Source organism: Saccopteryx bilineata, chromosome 11 (genome assembly GCF_036850765.1).
Source record: "Saccopteryx bilineata isolate mSacBil1 chromosome 11, mSacBil1_pri_phased_curated, whole genome shotgun sequence".
In the NCBI taxonomy this organism is placed as follows: Eukaryota; Metazoa; Chordata; class Mammalia; order Chiroptera; family Emballonuridae; genus Saccopteryx; species Saccopteryx bilineata.
Genome location: NC_089500.1, coordinates 74,853,949 through 74,872,612, shown reverse-complemented (window position 1 = coordinate 74,872,612; position 18,664 = coordinate 74,853,949). Strand labels below are relative to the sequence as shown.

At 39.5% G+C, this 18,664-nt stretch overlaps 1 protein-coding gene and 2 non-coding genes across 4 annotated transcripts in view; 2 read left to right on the top strand and 1 right to left on the bottom strand.

Moving 5' to 3' along the window:
* The window catches only part of COL11A1 (collagen type XI alpha 1 chain), a 190,275-nt gene that overhangs the window by 90,657 nt on the left and 80,954 nt on the right, over nt 1-18,664 (bottom strand). For both annotated transcript variants that reach the window (XM_066246823.1, XM_066246824.1), the window contains exons 15-27: nt 16,603-16,656; nt 13,716-13,769; nt 13,545-13,598; nt 13,274-13,327; nt 11,361-11,414; nt 11,190-11,234; nt 9,790-9,843; nt 8,835-8,879; nt 8,525-8,578; nt 7,726-7,770; nt 2,590-2,643; nt 1,256-1,300; nt 39-92 (exon numbers count right to left, since the gene is read on the bottom strand). In XM_066246823.1, coding sequence (XP_066102920.1) covers nt 39-92; nt 1,256-1,300; nt 2,590-2,643; nt 7,726-7,770; nt 8,525-8,578; nt 8,835-8,879; nt 9,790-9,843; nt 11,190-11,234; nt 11,361-11,414; nt 13,274-13,327; nt 13,545-13,598; nt 13,716-13,769; nt 16,603-16,656 — 666 coding nt within the window. The remainder of the gene's footprint in view (nt 1-38; nt 93-1,255; nt 1,301-2,589; nt 2,644-7,725; nt 7,771-8,524; nt 8,579-8,834; nt 8,880-9,789; nt 9,844-11,189; nt 11,235-11,360; nt 11,415-13,273; nt 13,328-13,544; nt 13,599-13,715; nt 13,770-16,602; nt 16,657-18,664) is intronic.
* On the top strand, nt 3,130-3,205 carry TRNAA-CGC (transfer RNA alanine (anticodon CGC)). The gene has a single exon. It is a non-coding gene; the product is annotated as a tRNA-Ala (tRNA).
* Nucleotides 17,350-17,470, top strand: LOC136315827 (small nucleolar RNA SNORA21). Its single transcript, XR_010727605.1, has one exon. It is a non-coding gene; the product is annotated as a small nucleolar RNA SNORA21 (small nucleolar RNA).

Genomic DNA, 18,664 nt, shown 5'->3' with positions numbered 1-18,664 from the left:
ACACTGAAAGTAAATAGTGTGGAAAAAATAGCATTTACCTTCACTCCTCTGGGACCAGGATAGCCGATGGGGCCCTGTGGACCGGGAGGACCCTAAAACAGATCCATTGCAATTTAAATACAGAACACATTCAAAGCGATACTTGTTTTGTATAATATATTACCAGATAATCTACAAGAATATGCTATTTTTCTACGCTTGCCAAAGATTTCTTGGGTAGTTTTATCATTTGTTTCTAAAGTCAGATATGATAAAACCATGTGACTATCCCTACTTATTACAAACTCATATCATATATTCATGCTAAAAATAAGATAAAAATTGTAAATATGACATAATATAAATCACTACATGGTGAGTAACTGATTTTCTGATCCTGAAAAAATATGATGCCCTTCAAACGTCTGCAAATGGACAATTACAGATAAACCAAGAGGATCAGTAATTTCTATCTAAAAACTAGTATAAATTTTTAGCATTCACATCATTAGAAATATGATCCAAATGATGTGTTTTCTAAAGTTGGTTTCCTGTCACTAGTCTATGGAAAGGAAACCACATGTTATATAGAATAGACAGTTCCTGCAGTAATGCTGAGTATTTTAATAAGAATCCCAGACTAACAATTCTAAATAAAAATGGCCCTAACCCTGGCCACTATATTTTAAAATGGTATTAACACTGAATAAGCTTTTATTTATATATTTTGATAATTAACATCGAATAAGCTTCCATTTCTGTATTTTGTAATTGTTGCTCTTACAGTTCAATTTCTGCTTCTTTAAGGGTTACCAGGAAGTAATAAGGGGAGGTGACATAAACGGGTTAATGATATTTGGAAGTTCTCATTCAATCCAACTTCATTTTTGTAACCGACGATTTATACCACGTATACTACACATGCAGAATATGGATTCAGTTCTGATCATGAGATTATTTTTAAAAAACAGAAAATGCAGTCTAACAAAATGGCTAATACAGAATTAAAAGTTATCTAATACACATCTGTTCAATATATCCTAAGCAAAAATGTAATTCTAGGAAAGTGACATATTTAAATGGTAGAAAAAAATTCTTTTGAAAGGAAAGGCTATATTTACAGGTAGAGATGAACTGTTTTCTGGTACTTATAGTCTAGTATTCATATCCCTCAACAATCATAGAAGAATATCTGTATCACAGAGATGATCGGGAGGAGGCATCTTCTCCAGGAGGTGAGAGGAGAGAAAGTTCAAATGGACACTTTGTAACCTACCAGAGCACCCTTATCCCCAGACTGGCCTTCTTTTCCAGGATGACCCTAGAGTGAGCAAAAATATACACTCATGAGATACACTATTGGTGGCAGTTTATAATACTATTAAATTGTCCTTTTTTATTTTTCAAAATGAGATCTTACTCCTATGTTTCAAAACAAATGGAATATTTTGCATCTTAAGTAACACTGAAAACTGTGGCATTTGGACAGATGTGTGTTTTACCAACTACCTCATACATTTGAGACAGCTTGGGAAAAACACATAAAACAAATATTATTATTTGACAACAATTCAACCTCAATTAGTTATACCTAAAAATACCTCAATCTGACTTCTATTTTGCACATTGATCAAATAACCATATAGGTATCTTTAAAATGGAACTGAGGCAACTCATTGTGAAAAGAAAGCAGGATTTTCCTGGCTGGGTAACTCTGTTGCTTAGAGCATGATCCTGATATGCCAAAGTTGTAGGTTCGATCCCCAATCAGGGCACATACAGGAATCAACCAATGGACACATAAATAAGTGCAACAACAAATTGATGTTTCTCTCTCTCTCTCTCTCTCTCTTTACTTTCTAAAATCAATTTATAAAAAAAAAAATTTAAAAATACAGCAAGACCATAAATCATATCAAGACTGTTAATAATCAAGTTAGTAAGAGTTAATAAATAAAAATGTGCCATTTTATCACAATTATACACAATCAACATAAAAACAGAGGCAGAATGAAAAATGTACCCCCAGCTCCAAGAGGTCTGAAGAGAAGGAAAAAAGCCTCAATAACAAATCTTTTAAAGTAACAGCTATTGCGATGACAGAATTACATTCTTGATCACTCTGTGACAGAATAGCTAAGCCTGCCTATTGAAAAAAAGAAGCCCAAGGCTGAGGAATTTCCCTGGAAGACGTCTGGGGAAATTAACAAGTGGTGAGGCATTTCACCGGGACTCTTGCGGCCCGTGGACTTTGGAAAGAGAGAGGAGGAGAAAGGGCTCTCGGTGGACAGAAAGGGCTGCTGTAGAGGAAAGCCTAAGGACAGGAGAGTGGAGAGCAGGGGCACAGAAATGTGTCGGGACAACGTGTGTGTGTGGGGGGGTCTGGCCGAGAGCCCCAGCAGTCGTGTGTCTGCGACCGCGGCGAGCTCGTCACAAAACTTTGCCGCGTGGAACTGACAGGATGAAATGGTATTTCAGAGTTCAACGTTTAATCACTGGCTCGATTTGGTTTTATTACTGAATTCATAAAATCGCTTTTAAAGCACATGTACAATCTATTCTGAAGACAAGACACAGACACGTGATGACCGGTCGGTCGTTACTACTTACGGGAGGCCCGTCGGCACCGGGAAAGCCGGGAAGCCCTGATTTGCCCTGCGGCCCCTAAGAAACAGAGAAAGAGAAGGCTTTTGTTTCCACAGTGAACACAACGAAAATCCGACTTCTACACAGGAATATATTACTGATAAAATCAAATTCAATCTGTGTCAAAAACATGCTAATTTTCATCTGCTTATCATTCCTAAATGTGACTTTTATGTTTATTTATTTTTTTATATTTTATGATGGAATTGACTGTGGTGACACTGGTTAATAAATGGTACAGGTTTCAGGTGTACACTTCTACAATACCCCTGTCTATTGTGTGGTGTGCCCGCCACCCCAAGCCACGTCTCCCTCTATCACCACCTACCCCCCACCCCTTCTCCCTCCTGTAATGCCCACACTGTTGTCTGTGTCTGAGATTTTTTTTCTTTGCTTAATACCTTCACCTTTTTCACCCAGCCCCTCACCCCTCCTGTGGTTTTTGCATACTACAAGAGAGCTTCAAGAATAAAAAGGAAAACAATATAGGTCAGAAATACATTGACCCTGGCCAGTTGGCTCAGTGGTAGAGCGCCGGCCTCGCATGCAGGAGTCCCGGGTTCGATTCCCAGCCAGGGCACACAGGAGAAGCGCCCATCTGTTTCTACACCCCTCACCCTCTCCTTCCTCTCTGTCTCTCTCTTCCCCTCCCTCAGCCAAGGCTCCATTGGAGCAAAGTTGGCCCGGGCACTGAGGATGGTTCCATGGCCTCTGCCTCAGTTGCTAGAATAGCTCTGGTCACAACAGAGCAACGCCCCAGATGGGCAGAGCATCGCCCCCTGGTGGGCATGCCGGGTGGATCCCAGTCAGGTGCATGCGGGAGTCTGTCTGACTGCCTCCTGTTTCCAACTTCAGAAAAAAAAAACACAAAAAAAAAAAGAGAGAAAAAAAAAGAAATACATTGATTTATATCCCAGAAGAAGCAGGCATGAGATATATCCATCATGATATTAAGTGCCAATGCAAATAGTTATAGAGTAACATTGATAAAACATCAGTCATTATTAAAATATTTTAAGAAATGTTTCAGTGTGACAGGTATTCATAAGACATGAAGAAAACAAAATCTACTATTTTGATGTAAAAATGACATCACCTGATATTCAACTAATAAACAGTAAGAGTAACAATTTATTCAACAGATTAATCCCTGTTTAACCACAGAGGATTCTGAACCTCATTTAACTTGACCACTGCTAAGGTCGAAACATGGCAAGAATGACTACTGTAAAAACAGATCCTTTCTCAGGAGGAAAATGCTCATTCTGCTGAGAATAAAGAACGTCATCCAACTCCTAGAGCCCAGGCTGTTATTGCTTCCCGGTCAGGTCACAAACCAGGAGTTAGAGACAACTGAGAGGGTAAGGACCTAGCGCAATCCTACACTGTGGACGTGGTTCCTATGGTATTTCCATTCTCAGAGATTTTTTAGGAGAAGCACTGTATTCACGTACAGTTTTACACGACTTTACTTAATCACTATGGGACAACCAAAAATAACGATAACCTTTCACTTGGACAATTTAGGTTTTATAACTGAAGTTCATTGCATCTCATTTAAATGATTTAAAAGTCTCAGTCCCGTTCACCACTCTGCGAAGTCATATTTAGCCTAGCAATCTACTGTTATATAGTAACTATGAAACTAAAATTTTAATGGCAGCATTTTGACTGTCACTGAAAGTATCTTTTGCTATCAAGACAATGGTGTTATTTCTTACCAGCACAATGCACAGTACTAATGCAGAACTACTTCGCTAATTATTACTATCAGCAGAAGTAGTATTTCTATAACAATGACCTTGTGGGGCAATACAAGAATACGCTGTTGTTACTACGTTCTTAAGGGTTGATTACAAATATTAAAACTCCTGTACTGTATTTTTTAATCAAGTGAAAACCAATCCATCGTTTTTAGAATGAAAACTCCATAAATGTTTTGTCTTTCTTTTTATTTCATTCTTTATTTTTAATTCAACTCTGTGAATACCCCATTTTCTTTTAATTGGGGGTTATAATAACAGAAAATATAACCTTAAACCCACATGTGTGAAAACTGAAATCTATGTCTGTAATTAAATTAACTAGGAATTTTATGGATATTGTTGAGAATAGGTAAGCTAAGTTATAGTACTTTAATAGTTAAAGCAAACTTTATCCAATAATTATTTTATTCATTTATAATTTAATTTATAATTCACATGGCAGAATTTATATGTATATATGTGTTTTTTTGTTATTGAATTTGTAATTAATTATTATTTACCTGGAGGGTTGGGAATCAAGTTCAATGAATATATGACTTCTTTTTTAGATTTTAATAAAATAGCTAAATTTATTGTGTTTCTATGTAGTTTGTTAAGCAATATATATATATATTTAAATGGCTCATATATATATATATATATTTCATTTTAACATTTTAAGTCTCAAACAATTCTATGAAATATCATCAACTAAGAGTGCGCAAATTAACCAATGTTAACATGTGGCAAAGTTGCAGTATGAAAGGACCAGAGATATACCCATGTCTTAACAGTTCTTGTCATTAACATTTATTTTGTGTCTTGTGATTTCATACTCAGCTCACAGAGTTATACAATTCCATTTTTTTGGTAAACCAATTAATATAGGAGAGATGTAAATTCTGAAATCATAAATTAAATCACAGGAAGTATTCAGTATGTTTGCTATCAAACTGTCAAAAAAACAATACAGGTGTCTTATCCATTAAGTTAATTAACAAACTGTATACAATATTTTGTCACAAGTATAATAAAAGCACAGGCTATAGTAACTTAGGTCAAATAGATCAAAGTTATGAGGAATTTAAAATATCTAACATTAGTTAACTTATTTTTAATTGTTAGGTTCTACTATGATCCCATTGGAAACTCTATTCACCAAATTTGGAAGACAGGCTCTCAGGACAGAATAAACAGATCACAGTATATCATAAAGATAATAAAATTAATATAGATGCAATATATAATATATGAAATAACAATTATTTCCCTTTCTCTTTTGATAGAATGAGTCTGTCTTTGGACCCACAAGTTGACTATGTTCATAACACAGAAAGCAGCAACTTCTGCTTAAGTCTCTTATCACAAGGAGAGCCAGGAACCAGATCCTTGTTCTGCCTTTGGCTTTAAAAGGGATTTCAGATAAATCAATGTCCCTTCAAAGCAATTTGTCTTAGCAATCCAGTACAGAGAGATAAAATTAAGGCAGAGAATCAGGTAGGCGCAAGCATTAGAGTGGGCAATTTAATATGAGTCTAGCATGGTGTGGATGAGCTCATCTAAAATATGAGCACCCCAGATGAAAATCTCTGACATAGTAAAGACTCCAAGTCATCTTTGGGACCTAACCTCTTAAATTCACTCATAAGCTATCTTCCAATAGCTGTCTTAACACTGTAACCATATACAAAAGCTGCACAGAGAATAGGACTTTATAGACCAGCTAAATCTGGTACGTTAACCCATACACTGAATAAATATTAAGATAAATAACAACTAAAATGTTACCAAAACATCTTAACATATATTTAGAGAGATATAGACAAAAGAATATACACACATTATATATGTATGCATATATATACATGTATGTATATATCCAATAAAAAAATGAAAGGATGCTCATCACTAGTGACTAACAGAACTCAAATTAATACCACAAGAAGAAACCATTTAACATTATCAACAATGACCATAATCAGAAAGGGAAATAGTAACAAATGACTGGTGAGGATCGTGAGAAACTAGAGTCCTCATACCTTGCTGTTAGGAAGGAAATACGGGTACAACCACTTTGGAAAACAGTTTGGAAGTTTCTTAAAATGTTCGCTATGAATTTACTATCTGACCCAGCAACTCCACCTCCACCTACCGACCAAAAAGAAATGAAAACCTGCGACCCAAAGAGCTGCCTGCAAACATTCATCAGAACTCAAGAGCCGAGACCACTCGGATTATGCCTATCCAGTGCCAAACAGCTACACGGAATGTGGCATATTCCAGCAACAGAACGCACCTGCTAACAAAAGGGAGTGAATGTTTCCATGAAAGGCAAATCTATAGCGACCGAGCAGACTAGCGATTCTAGGTCTAGATCTGGGGGTTGGGGAAGGCAAATTGACACAAGGTTTCAAGAGCCGAGACCACTCGGATTATGCCTATCCAGTGCCAAACAGCTACACGGAATGTGGCATATTCCAGCAACAGAACGCACCTGCTAACAAAAGGGAGTGAATGTTTCCATGAAAGGCAAATCTATAGCGACCGAGCAGACTAGCGATTCTAGGTCTAGATCTGGGGGTTGGGGAAGGCAAATTGACACAAGGTTTCATACTGGGGTGGTACAAATATTCTAAAAACTTGATTGTGTATTATCTGTAAATTTACTAAACATCACTGACTCGTATACTTAACATGAATGAATTTTTATAGTATGAAATTACACTTCCACTGAAGTTATTTTATTAAAATTGTGTTCCTAGGAAGAATCAACAAGAAAAAAATAAAAAGGTATTATGCCAGCTACCATGGTGCTGTAACTGCAGGAGACAGGAAATGACACTTAGAAAACCTGGCAGAGGAGATTAGAAGGAAAAAGACATCACTTTAATTAAAGATTTATTCTTGTTCTGATCCAGACATTGGATTATTAACAAGAACATCATTTGTCATTTATATATAAGAAATGGTGACAATGATAACTTCACAATTTTTCCTTAATCAGATCTTGCCACAAACCCTCTGTCACAAACTTAATTACATTTTTTTTTGAATAACGAATAAGAAAAGGCAAAGCAAAAATAAAGAGAAAACACCGACCCACGCCAGTACCCGTGTGAAGTTAATACCGCTGACAATGTCACACTGGAAGCTACCCAGAGGGAAACTCGGAGAAATGTTCTCACTTTCAGTCCAGAGTTGTACAAACAGCTTCTCCTCACATCAGACTCTAGCGCTTAAACCCCAGATTCATTCCTTACGGGCTGAGGCATCAAGATACCTTATCAGAAACACCTGCCTGAGGCTGACAACCCAAACTGTTCACAGACAGTATCAGAACAACAGAGTCACTCACTTTTTCACCAGGAGGACCGATCGGACCTTGTGGACCAGGAAGACCCTGTATTAAAAAAAAAAAAATTTTTTTGGTCAGGAATCACATCTCACAAATCCACTTGTTAGAACAGTAAATCATCAGCCTTCTGTTTCACATCAAATGAGCTATGCAAGCCTCCAAATGTCCTCTGTATTCCCCAGAAAGTTCTAGAATGTTCTATGGCTACTCCTTTGACAAGAGGACTATGATGTGACCCTATTCAGAACCCTCAGCAGGTGTGGCTGTCCCCGCATTCCACGAACACCAAATGACTCTTTTTTCTCTTGGAAGAAGGAGGCTCTGAACATTTGTTCATGGCTTTTATTTTTTATTTTTAATTTACTGTTTATTTTTTTCAATTATACTTGACATTCAGTGCTATTTTGTATTAGTTTCAGATGTACAACTTAAGTGTTAGACAATCACATACTGAGCAAAGCGTCCCCCCTGATATTTGGGGTACCCACCTGGCACCCTGCATAGTTATTGGAATATTACTGATTATACTCCTTTATTCTATATGTTACATCCCGGGGTCTATTTTGTAACTACCTGCCTGTATTTCTCAACCCCTCCACATTTTCCACCCAGTCTCCCAACCTTCCTCCCCTCTGCTCATGTTATTTTTTTAATAAAGAGGAAAAAAGAATTATCTTCCTATTTTCACACTGCAATCATTTTTAGCTCTACGTAGAAAATGTCGAGGCTGTCAGCTCTCCTGTGAAGAGACACCCCCTCCCCCCATTATCTCGAAGGCGCGGCGGTGGCCGGGACTCACCTGAGGTCCTGGGTTCCCCTGCTGACCTGGCGGTCCGGGTTCTCCTTGGGGACCCTGCACGGGAAAACACAGAGTCTTTAACAGAGCTATTTCGCTTAACAGGTATTTTCTTCTCAGTTGAAAAACAGTCCCCACATCAGTTTCCCTGACAGAGAAATGTGGAAAATCTTGCAAAATATGAACGCCAGGATTAGCTAATGGACTTAGCAAATGTTGGTAGGAATCTTTCCTTCAGCTCTAACAACAACGGCGGTTTGTTAGCCTCCAGGTTTTGCAGAAATGAGTTATTTTAGGGAAATTTTCTACTTACCATGTTCCCTTTTGGTCCTTGGGGGCCATCGATACCTGCGATACCCTTCAGTGAAGACAAAAATATATATATATATATTTGTGAGGCTATTTAGAAGTTTAGCTGCTACAACAGAAAATCAGCTTTAGACTAACCTGCTAACAGCACGGTACTTGAGACAGGTTAGTGAGAAGCTGGGATAACAACTCCTTGGCAAGTGGAATGGGAAAGCTGAGACAGATAACTGAACGCCCTGGCCAACCTACGTACAGCCAGGTGCGGAAGGTCGCCTCCCCCGAGAAACACCTAGCCGCCCTCGTATTTTAGCGCCAGGCCCAGAAAAGCAGCACAACCAGGAGATGACGCCAGGGCCAGCTGCAAAGGTGAACGACCCCCTGCCCTGGGGCTGGCCAATCAGTGGCGACCACAGCCCTAAAAGGGCGCACCAGGAAAAGTGGAGGAATATTCTATTGCCACCCTTCCCTAAACTCCAGGGTCCTTAAAACAACAACAACAACAAAAACCCTTAAAATAAAGGAGCCAGCTTGGTCTACATCCTGGGAGCAGGCCCCTGCCTTTCCCTCCCCTCTTCCCCGTTTCTCCCCCCACCCCCAACCCCCACCACCCACCACCAGTGTGCAGCTCCTAACCTGTAAGGGTCCTCCCGAGACTCGCCAGCAGGGGAGCTGGGCAGCTCCTCAGGGCTAAGCCCCAGATCCTGTGCCCAAGGCCCCCTTCCCCTGACCCCCAGTGAGCTGACAGCAGCCTGCCCAGGCTCTCCCGTTGCTTTTTCTGTTCTAGACCCTTTCTGTTTCACTGTCCCCAGCTTCAATAGCCCATAGGCAGCATCTGTGGCTCAGCACAGGGCAGGGCAGGGCAGGAGCCACTTGGCCGTCTACCCAAAGCTCTCCAGGCCTCCCCGCTTTACATCAAACAAGCTTTCCCAGGGCTTCCTGCACATTCCCGCCACACTTACAGGCTGCCCTGTCGGTCCAGGAGTGCCCCTTGGTCCCAGCAAACCTCGTGGACCCTGGAAAGAAAAAAAAAAACAAGAAAACCACACATATCCTCATAAGAAATGCCCTCAAAACACGCCTCACCCTCAAAAGAAATTTTAAGATAATATTTAGAGTAAAAATACCTGTATAGCATCTCTTAACACAATGAAAGTGGTATTTAAAACACTATTTTATGTAACAGAAATATCCAGTGTTTATACGGATCCGGAAGCCAGAATGGATAACTGTGTGTCTTTTCTGCAGAAACTGTGTATCTTTGATGCTATAAATTTATGTACAAATTGTAAATTTATAAAATAAGTAATACAAATGGGAAATATAAAATGAGAAACTGATAAAGTCAGGAATAGTTGAATATGTTACGTCACTTTTGTGCCATTTCTGATTGGAATGGCAACACAGATCTTATTAAATCTTACTATTCTACCACACAAATAGAAGGGTCCTCATTCTCCTGCGTTTTACATTTGGATTAATTCCGACTGCAGAGATCTAGGCACTGACAGAAAGACAGACCCGGAAAATGATGTCTGAAGGTTATAGAGACTATTTCCCTATAAAGATTTGTAACAAACTATCTTTGTTTCATCTTAATCAATTTTCCTCTTCTTCTCCCCTTCCTCCATCTGCTTTGGGCCCCTCCCCCTTTCTTTAGAAAAGTCAATACAATAATTGACTGCTTCTCACATTGCCTTGAGCTATTATTATGCCTTTGCCTCCACAGGCTCTATCAGGAGGCAGATTAGTTCTTATGTCAAAGTCCAGATAAAGCAGAAGTCAAGAGAATCATTTTTTCTAAATGGCTTCTTGAAAAAAAAAAAAGTCAGATTATTTTACTAAATTCATATAGACACGCACCTCTATGAAATTAGGGGGTCTGCTTCTAGTCTGGTTCCTCAATTAACTGGCTTCGGGCAAACCATCCCAATCCAGTTTTCTCTTTTGTCAAGTTCAATAGAAAAAAATAGAATCTAGCACATTTTACTCTTTTATCTGGCACACCGAGCACTTTCCTCTCTTTTCTAATAAGAGCCTTCATTTATACTAAATATACAAATAGATTCTAAAAAAAAAAAAAATTGAAACAATACTAAGAAAAGCAACAGAAACTAGATGAGGTATATTTTGGCTGACCAAGATGTTATAATTTTACATTTCTTTTCTCTCAAACATCTAACACTTTGTAACAGAAGAGCTCAATGTAGCCTTTAAACATTAGTTCTTATATAATAATTACCTGGTTAGCTCCGGTAAGACTGCCCTAGTCACCTGAGTTTATTACTGACTTTGTATGTGTAATAACAGTCCCTAGTCTCCCAAAACAGGTATGATTTTAGAAAGAAAGAGAGTTGCTTACGGCTTCTCCGGGCAGACCCCTTGGTCCAATCTCGCCGTCTTCTCCCTGCGGGTCAGGGTGAATGAAATGAGACAATGTGTCATTCCAACATGCTTTCGTTCTCTTATGTTTAATTCTAAGCAATTCTTTAAAAAAAAAAAGAAAAGAAAAGAAAAAGGAAACTGAATGTACCCTCATTCCATCTTCGCCAGGAGGACCTGGAGGGCCTTGGGGACCTCGCTCACCCTATTAAATCACAACAAATAATGATTAGCATCTGAAACAAAGTAGAAGGGTTAGAAGCCTGCTCTGGAGCTCCCCTACCAGAGGGCACAGAGCATTTGGCAGGAAATACTAATACTTCATCTGCCCTCCCCAGAACACTTCCGAGATAAACCATAATTTTACATGGCCTGGCATTACACATTGGTATACTAGGAACATGTTCCCCTGATTTTAAAAACAGAAAGGTATAAAACTGAACACCCCCAAATAATCACCAGACACGAAATCTTTGTAAGGTAAACCATTAAAATATTATTTTGCTGAAGACGGTCTCAGACATGGATACACTTTGGTGATTTTAATTTCAATGTTTCCTACTTCTAAAATAACGCATATTTAAATCAGCACAACTCTAGAAGGCGACAGGAACTGTAGACCCTTTTAATGCAGAAGTGATGTTATTCCTCTTGACATGTGCTATGCGTGCGCTAAGTGCCTTGCTAGACATCCCTATGGTTCTCCATTTTCTTTTCTTTTGTTCTCTTTTATATGAATGAAGGTAACATATGCTCCAGTTTCTCTTACCTTCATTCTTAACTTCTAGGGAAGAAAAAATGTAAAGAACCAAAACTAATCTTTTTTTCTGGGAGTTCGCCTCTGCTTAATTTCCCACTAAAAATATCTACTGGGTTGCTGTTCACGACGGTGTTTTCTTCAGCCTGAGCCAGTTCTGAGCTCTTGCACTGGATTGCAAGGGTCTTATTATAACAGAGAGATAGCCTGTGGTGTCTCAACCTCCTAGAACCATCTCTGTTAGTATAATAAAGGAGTGTCCAATATATACTTATACTAACGACAGCCTACGAACGGCTCCTTTTGAGTGTCTCTCTAAAAATGGAATTTGTAAGGCTGAGACAAAAATTGAGGCAATTATAAAAATAATTAGAGGAAAAATTACATCTCTACACTTGTTCATCTAATTATATTTTTCACAAAAATGTACATCAGAATTCTACCCCCACTAATGTTTGCCTAAAATGAGTATCTTAAAGTCTAAAAACAGCCCTGGCTGGTTGTCTCAATGGTAGAGCATCGGCCCGACGTGTGGAGGTCCTGGGTTCAATTCCTGGCCAGGGCACACAGGAGAAGTGCCCATCTGCTTCTCCACCCCTCTTCCTCTCCTTCCTCTCTGTCTCTCTCTTCCCCTCCTGCAGCAATGGCTCACAATGGATGCAGCCAGTTTGCCCCAGGGACTGAGGATGGCTCCCTGGCCTCGCCTCAGGTGTTAAAATAGCTCAGTTGCTGAGCAACAGAGCAGCAGCCCAGATGGGCAGAGAACAACCTGGTAGGGGGCTTGCCAGGTGGATTCCAGTTGGGGTGCATGCAGGAATCTGTCTCTGCCTCCCTGCCTCTTAATTAATAATAATAATAAAATAAGAAAGCCTAAAATCAATTAAACAACTTATATTAATATTGCATGTGTAATTCTACTTACCTTTCCTTAGTACTTACTAGGTATAATAATTTACTAAATGGATTTACAAATATTTCATTTTCTTCTATTGTCTTAGAGCAGTGTTTTTCAACCAGTGTGCCACAGCACACTAGTGTGCCATGAGACACAGTCAGGTGTGAGACACGGTCAGGTGTGACTATAAATACATTTAGAAACTATATTATTAACTATATGTATAATATGTACCGTGTTAGAGTGTCGCTTTGTGTCATTTTGGTAGGTGGTGTGCTCCAGGATTTTGTAAATGTAAAAAATGTGTCGCGGCTCAAAAAAGGTTGAAAATCACTGTCCTAGAAGGTCAATTCTAAAACATTTTCTAATATTATTATCTCTGTATAAAAAGTAACAGAATGGTGTATCTTACCCTGTGACCTTTGTCACCTGGCAGACCCGGAAGTCCATCAAATCCTCGATCTCCCTGTAAAACCATCACCATCATTATCATCATCATCATCATCAATCTCCTCATCACCACCATCACCCTCTCATCACCATCACATGTTCAGCCCAATTCTGTAGTAGAATGTGAGTCTGAAATATTCTTTCAGATCAAGAATCTGTCTTTTAAAATATAACATTGTGAGGGAGGCACCGGCGTACAGGATACCGAATAGAAGGACATCTGAGCTCCTGACCTTGGCTCCGGGTTCTCCGGGCATTCCTCTGCCTCCGTCAGCACCTGGACGACCCTGAGAATGCCGAGAAGGTGACTAAGCAAAGTCATTCCTCCGAGCCCGGAGTAAAATAAAAGAAAGTAACTGATGATCTCAGATGCTCTCAAAATACACGAGGAGAACCAACCATACCCTTTTTCCAGCTTTTCCCGTCAGACCAGGTGGGCCTTGGATACCGCGAGGACCCTACATCAAAACATCAGAATTCAGTCGTTTCATAAATCCATTGATCGATAAACACAATTGTACCGAGAGAGATGGTTTCAGAAATTCAACTCCCCTTAAATTCCCCTTAATCATTTTCAAGACAAGAAAATCAGTTCTCAGGTAAATGCCCAGGTAAAGCTGAAGACAAGAGAATCCATTTTTCTAAATGGCTTCTTGCAAAAAAAAAAAAAAAAGGTCAAAATATTTTATTACGTTTATATAGACATTCACCTTCCTTTCCATCAAGAGGAACACAGTAATATTTTAAACTTTTTAAAAATCCTCAATTACTTATTTTATTCTCAAAACCTGGGGCTTTTATATGTCTCGTGACTGAAAACATTCTTCACCCACCCACCCCTTCCCTGCCTCCCCTCTTCCCTTCATTTTTTGGAGTTCCTCTCTGGGATATTTATTCTTTTAATGCATTTATCACACTGGATTAGAATTGCCTTTTCCACAGTTGAATGTCCTACTGAATTGTTCACTGTTGCAGCTTTGGGTTAAATCTGTCTCTTTTTGTGCCTTATGCCCCTACAACTCCGCACAGTGCCTGGGACATGTTTCTCAGTCACCTACCAAATGCTGGGGCTGACCTGGCAGTCCCTAGCGCACATTAGCGACGGGCACCATGCCACGTCACAGGAAAGGTTAAAGATTCTCAGTGTGTTCCTTGAATCACTATTATACAATGTCACACCTACATACAACATCTTCTGTGAAGATGAATACACGTTTTTGTTGTTGTTTGTTTTTTTTAAATAAAATGACACAGGTAATAATAGATCAAATGCAGTCCCAGTATAAATGTTATATAGGCCTTTAAATTTAAACAGGATGCATATAATCAATGTAGTGGAAAATGTAACACACATATGAAATTACAAATAACTCCACGATCACTGTAATATGTTGATTACAAAAATTACAAAATGAAGGTTATCTAATACTTAAGAGGTTAAGAGAATGTTGCTTTAAAAATTATTGTAGGCTCTGGCTAGTTGGCTTAGCGGTAGAACGTCAGCCTGGCATGTGGAAGTCCCTGATTGGATTCCCAGCCAGGGCACACAGAAGAAGCACCCATCTGCTTCTCTACCTTTCCCCCTTTCTCTGTGTCTCTCTCTTCCCCTCATGCAGCCAAGGCTCCATTGGAGCAACGTTGGCCTGGGCACTGAGGACGGCTCCATGGTCTGCCTCAGGCACTAGAATGGCTCTGGTTGCAACAGAGCAATGCCCCAGATGGGCAGAGCATCGCCCCCTGGTGGGCATGCCAGGTGGGATCCCCATCTGGCGCATGCGGGAGTCTGTCTCTCTGCCTCCCCACTTCTCACTTCAGAAAAATACAAAAAAAAAATTACTGTAGTGAGGGGACTCTACCCTGGACCCAGCTGGATGGCAAGGGGAAATAAATAATGGGACAAATCTTGTTAGTTTTCCATGAATTAAGGAGTGCATCCCTTTGGAATTAAGGAGTCAGAAAAACCGCAAAATCCATGAAAATGATGCAGCATATTTTCAAAGGCTTCTTTGATCAAAAAGTTCTTAAACCTTGCAAAAGACTAAATTCCTCAGACTTTCACGCGGTGTCATTTCAGCGTTGCTACGTGTGTGTCAGTTCCGATGCAAACGCGTCCCATCCCTGTCCGGGGACATTCACCGAGACCAGGAAAGAACGTGGTGGTCTCCCCAGTCACTCAAAGGTCTTGCTCTCTGCTTTCTTTGGATTTTTTTTTCTCATTGCCAGGTAAATAAAACTGTGGGGCATCCACGTGGGAAATCCCTCTCAGCAACAGAAAGGAACGGGCTGCTGGTGGCATGCGTCACCTGGGACGAGTCTCCAAGGCACTGTGCTGAGTGCAAGAAGCCGGGCTCCAAGGGCCACATAATGGACGCTGTCCCTGACAGGGCACCTTGAAAAGTGACAATGGGGGTTGAGGTAGACCAGACAGGGGGCTGTCACACATGGGGGTGCCTGCAAAGTGGGGGCACCAGAAACTGCGGGGGTTACAGAGCCTGGCGGTTGTGGGCGTGACGACCAAGAACGCGCACCGGTGTTAACATTCATTGTACCATATGCTTCTACTCTGTAAATGAAATTAATTTAGAAGAAATCACATTCGTGGACACAACCGCTTGAGAGAGCTCCGGCACCCCAATCGAAATTTGTATCTGCTGAGTATACTGAGAAGCATTTTTAAAAAAGTAAATGCATTAAATATATATATATATATATATATATACACACACACACACATATATATATCCCATTTTGTTGTTCTGTTTTCTAGAATAAGTATATTTTATAACGTGCACAGATTAAATGACTATTTATTATCCTTAAAGAAAAAGAAAACAATACTTTTAATTTGGCACCATGGAAGTATAATGTAAGATCTTTTTAAAACTTCAGAGAGTCTCAATCTCTCTGAATTTCCTCAGCTCTCCAAAGGGTGTGAAGTCAGCTTCTTTTAAGGAGGTTAGACACCCTTCCTGAGATAATACACTAGGTTTACTCTTCACAGAAAACATCTTGGGTTTGAGGCAAAGGCGACTGGCAACAAAAATCGGATAGTTCTGCTCTACTTTGTACAATCCCAAACCAATTTACTATTCGGACGGGCTAATTCTTTACATGAACCGAGTCGCTGACAGTCAACTGGCCACAAAGGCTTCTTCAGTGAATGGAATTGATGTGAGTTTAAAGGTGGTGTGATTTCCTTCCTCATGAAACAAGTGGCAGATGCTCCAATTAGTCTACTTGACAAAAAAAAAAAAATGTCCAAAACAAAATGTGACATAAAGGATTTTTTACCTGAGGACCTGGGTCACCACTCTCCCCTTTGGCCCCAGATGAACCAGGTCCCCCCTGGAGAGAAAAAAGGATATAGTCATTAAATTTAGCAATTCCCTAATCTCTTTTATCCCACCATTGTCACCTGAAATACTTAAACATCGTTCAAAATATACTTCACCAGACCAGTATGATTTTATTAAGACAACACTAGTTCCAAGCGCTTTGATTGAAAGGCGTCTCAGACTTTGTATTCCAGCGTGTGGGCATTTTAAAAGGATGCTATTTTATGTCTAACTACACAGAAGCCAATTTCCTGAAATCACACTGAAATTTTCTTTGACGGGCGTGCCATTAGAGCACTTAGGATGATCTACAGGCGTTATTTATCATCGCCCTTGCCGGAACACTAACGGCGACACACGCTTACGCAATCAGGTACCCGGGGGGAAGGCGAGGACTTGGAAAAATGTCTTCTGCTTTTATACTCGGAAATTTATCAGATGCTGCATTCTACAGCAATAAAAATGTCAAGGACAGATGCTCTTGCTATCATTATCACTGTCCCGAAATAATGTCAAAGCCATTTTTCCCTCAGAGTGGTGTGTTTTTTCCTACGAGAATCGAGTCCTAATGACAAACCCCTCTTACAAACATTTACATGATGCAAAACGTGCCAACAGACACCTGGCACGCTAACTGGAAATATAGAGATATATAATCATTTTCTAAAGGTCCTGCGCGAGTTTTAAACAGAACTACTCGGGACTTCTTTTAAAAGCCCTCAATTGAGCCTTTTGCTAACGACCCACTGAGCTGTCATGAGAGGGCACATGGGTGAAGCAACAGCATGCTGTGTGGTTTTGCTTCAACTGGTGGTGTGACAAGGTCAAATCAATAAAAAAATAAATAAACACTAGGGTCCTGCATCTCCCTAAAAAAGACGCAGAACATAAAAAATGAACATGGTGCTAACAGTGACGTCATGCTGTAGAAACATACTTTGTGTGTTTAAGAAGGGTAGGGCTTATTTAAATCAAATTCATAATAGTCAATGAAATAGTGCACTGAATCAAAGTACAAAAAGTTAAAATCACGCCGTCTGAAAATGTTAGCTATTTGGAGCCTCCTGGTGGCTGCAGAGAAAAATAACTATTAATAATGACTCCCGAGACACAGGGCATGTCAAAAACATGAAGTCTACCCTTGGAAATCACAAGAATGGTGACTTTCAAACTTCTAATTAAGAATTCTTGGAACTAAATGTTTATCAAGAGAAAAAAAAACTGGGGTTCTACGTTAAATCTTATTATTAATCGCTGAACTGAATGCAATTCATAGGATAGTCAATTTATTTTCAATTAATTTACAGCATTCTATCCTCTCTATATAAGCACTACCAACCAAACAGATTATAATTACTTTGCCCAAATACTTATTCTAAAAATTGTCATGCAATAATCGAGAGTAACAGCATAGGAAAAAGAAACATTTTCTACATTTCCTGCATATTTGATCATCTGAGCCTCCATTTGTCTACAAAAAGCAATTAAAAAAAAAGAACAATTGAATAAAGGAAAATTTTCATTGGAAGAATGAATGTACATATTTGTCTTAAAATATTGATGTAGACTTTATTTTTTAACTTTTAATGTATACTTTTTTGACCTCTAACATTAGCAGATATTTGAAGGTCTAATAATTTGATGTTTTGGAGCAAAAGATAACAGAAAATGGTGGAAAGGAAAAATATGATTTTTTTCTCTCTCAGTACTTACCTTTAACATTTAAGCCACCTAATGCTTTCCTTAACAAACAATTAGTAAAATTAATTACTCTTGGGTATGACATTGAGAGGGCACACATGGTTGCCCAAGTTTTCTCTTTGACGTGATGTGATCCTGAGTGGCTGCTGGGCGACACAGGAAGTGGTCATCTTACTGCTCTTCCTGGTTTGGCTTGTCCCTCCCCCTCCCCCCACCTTCTACAGCGCCCCTGGGCTCGTGTCTGCCTGGATAAGCAGGAAAATTCCTTTGAAAAATACTGCTTTAGAGATTCTACACTAATGTGTTTAAAAGTAATG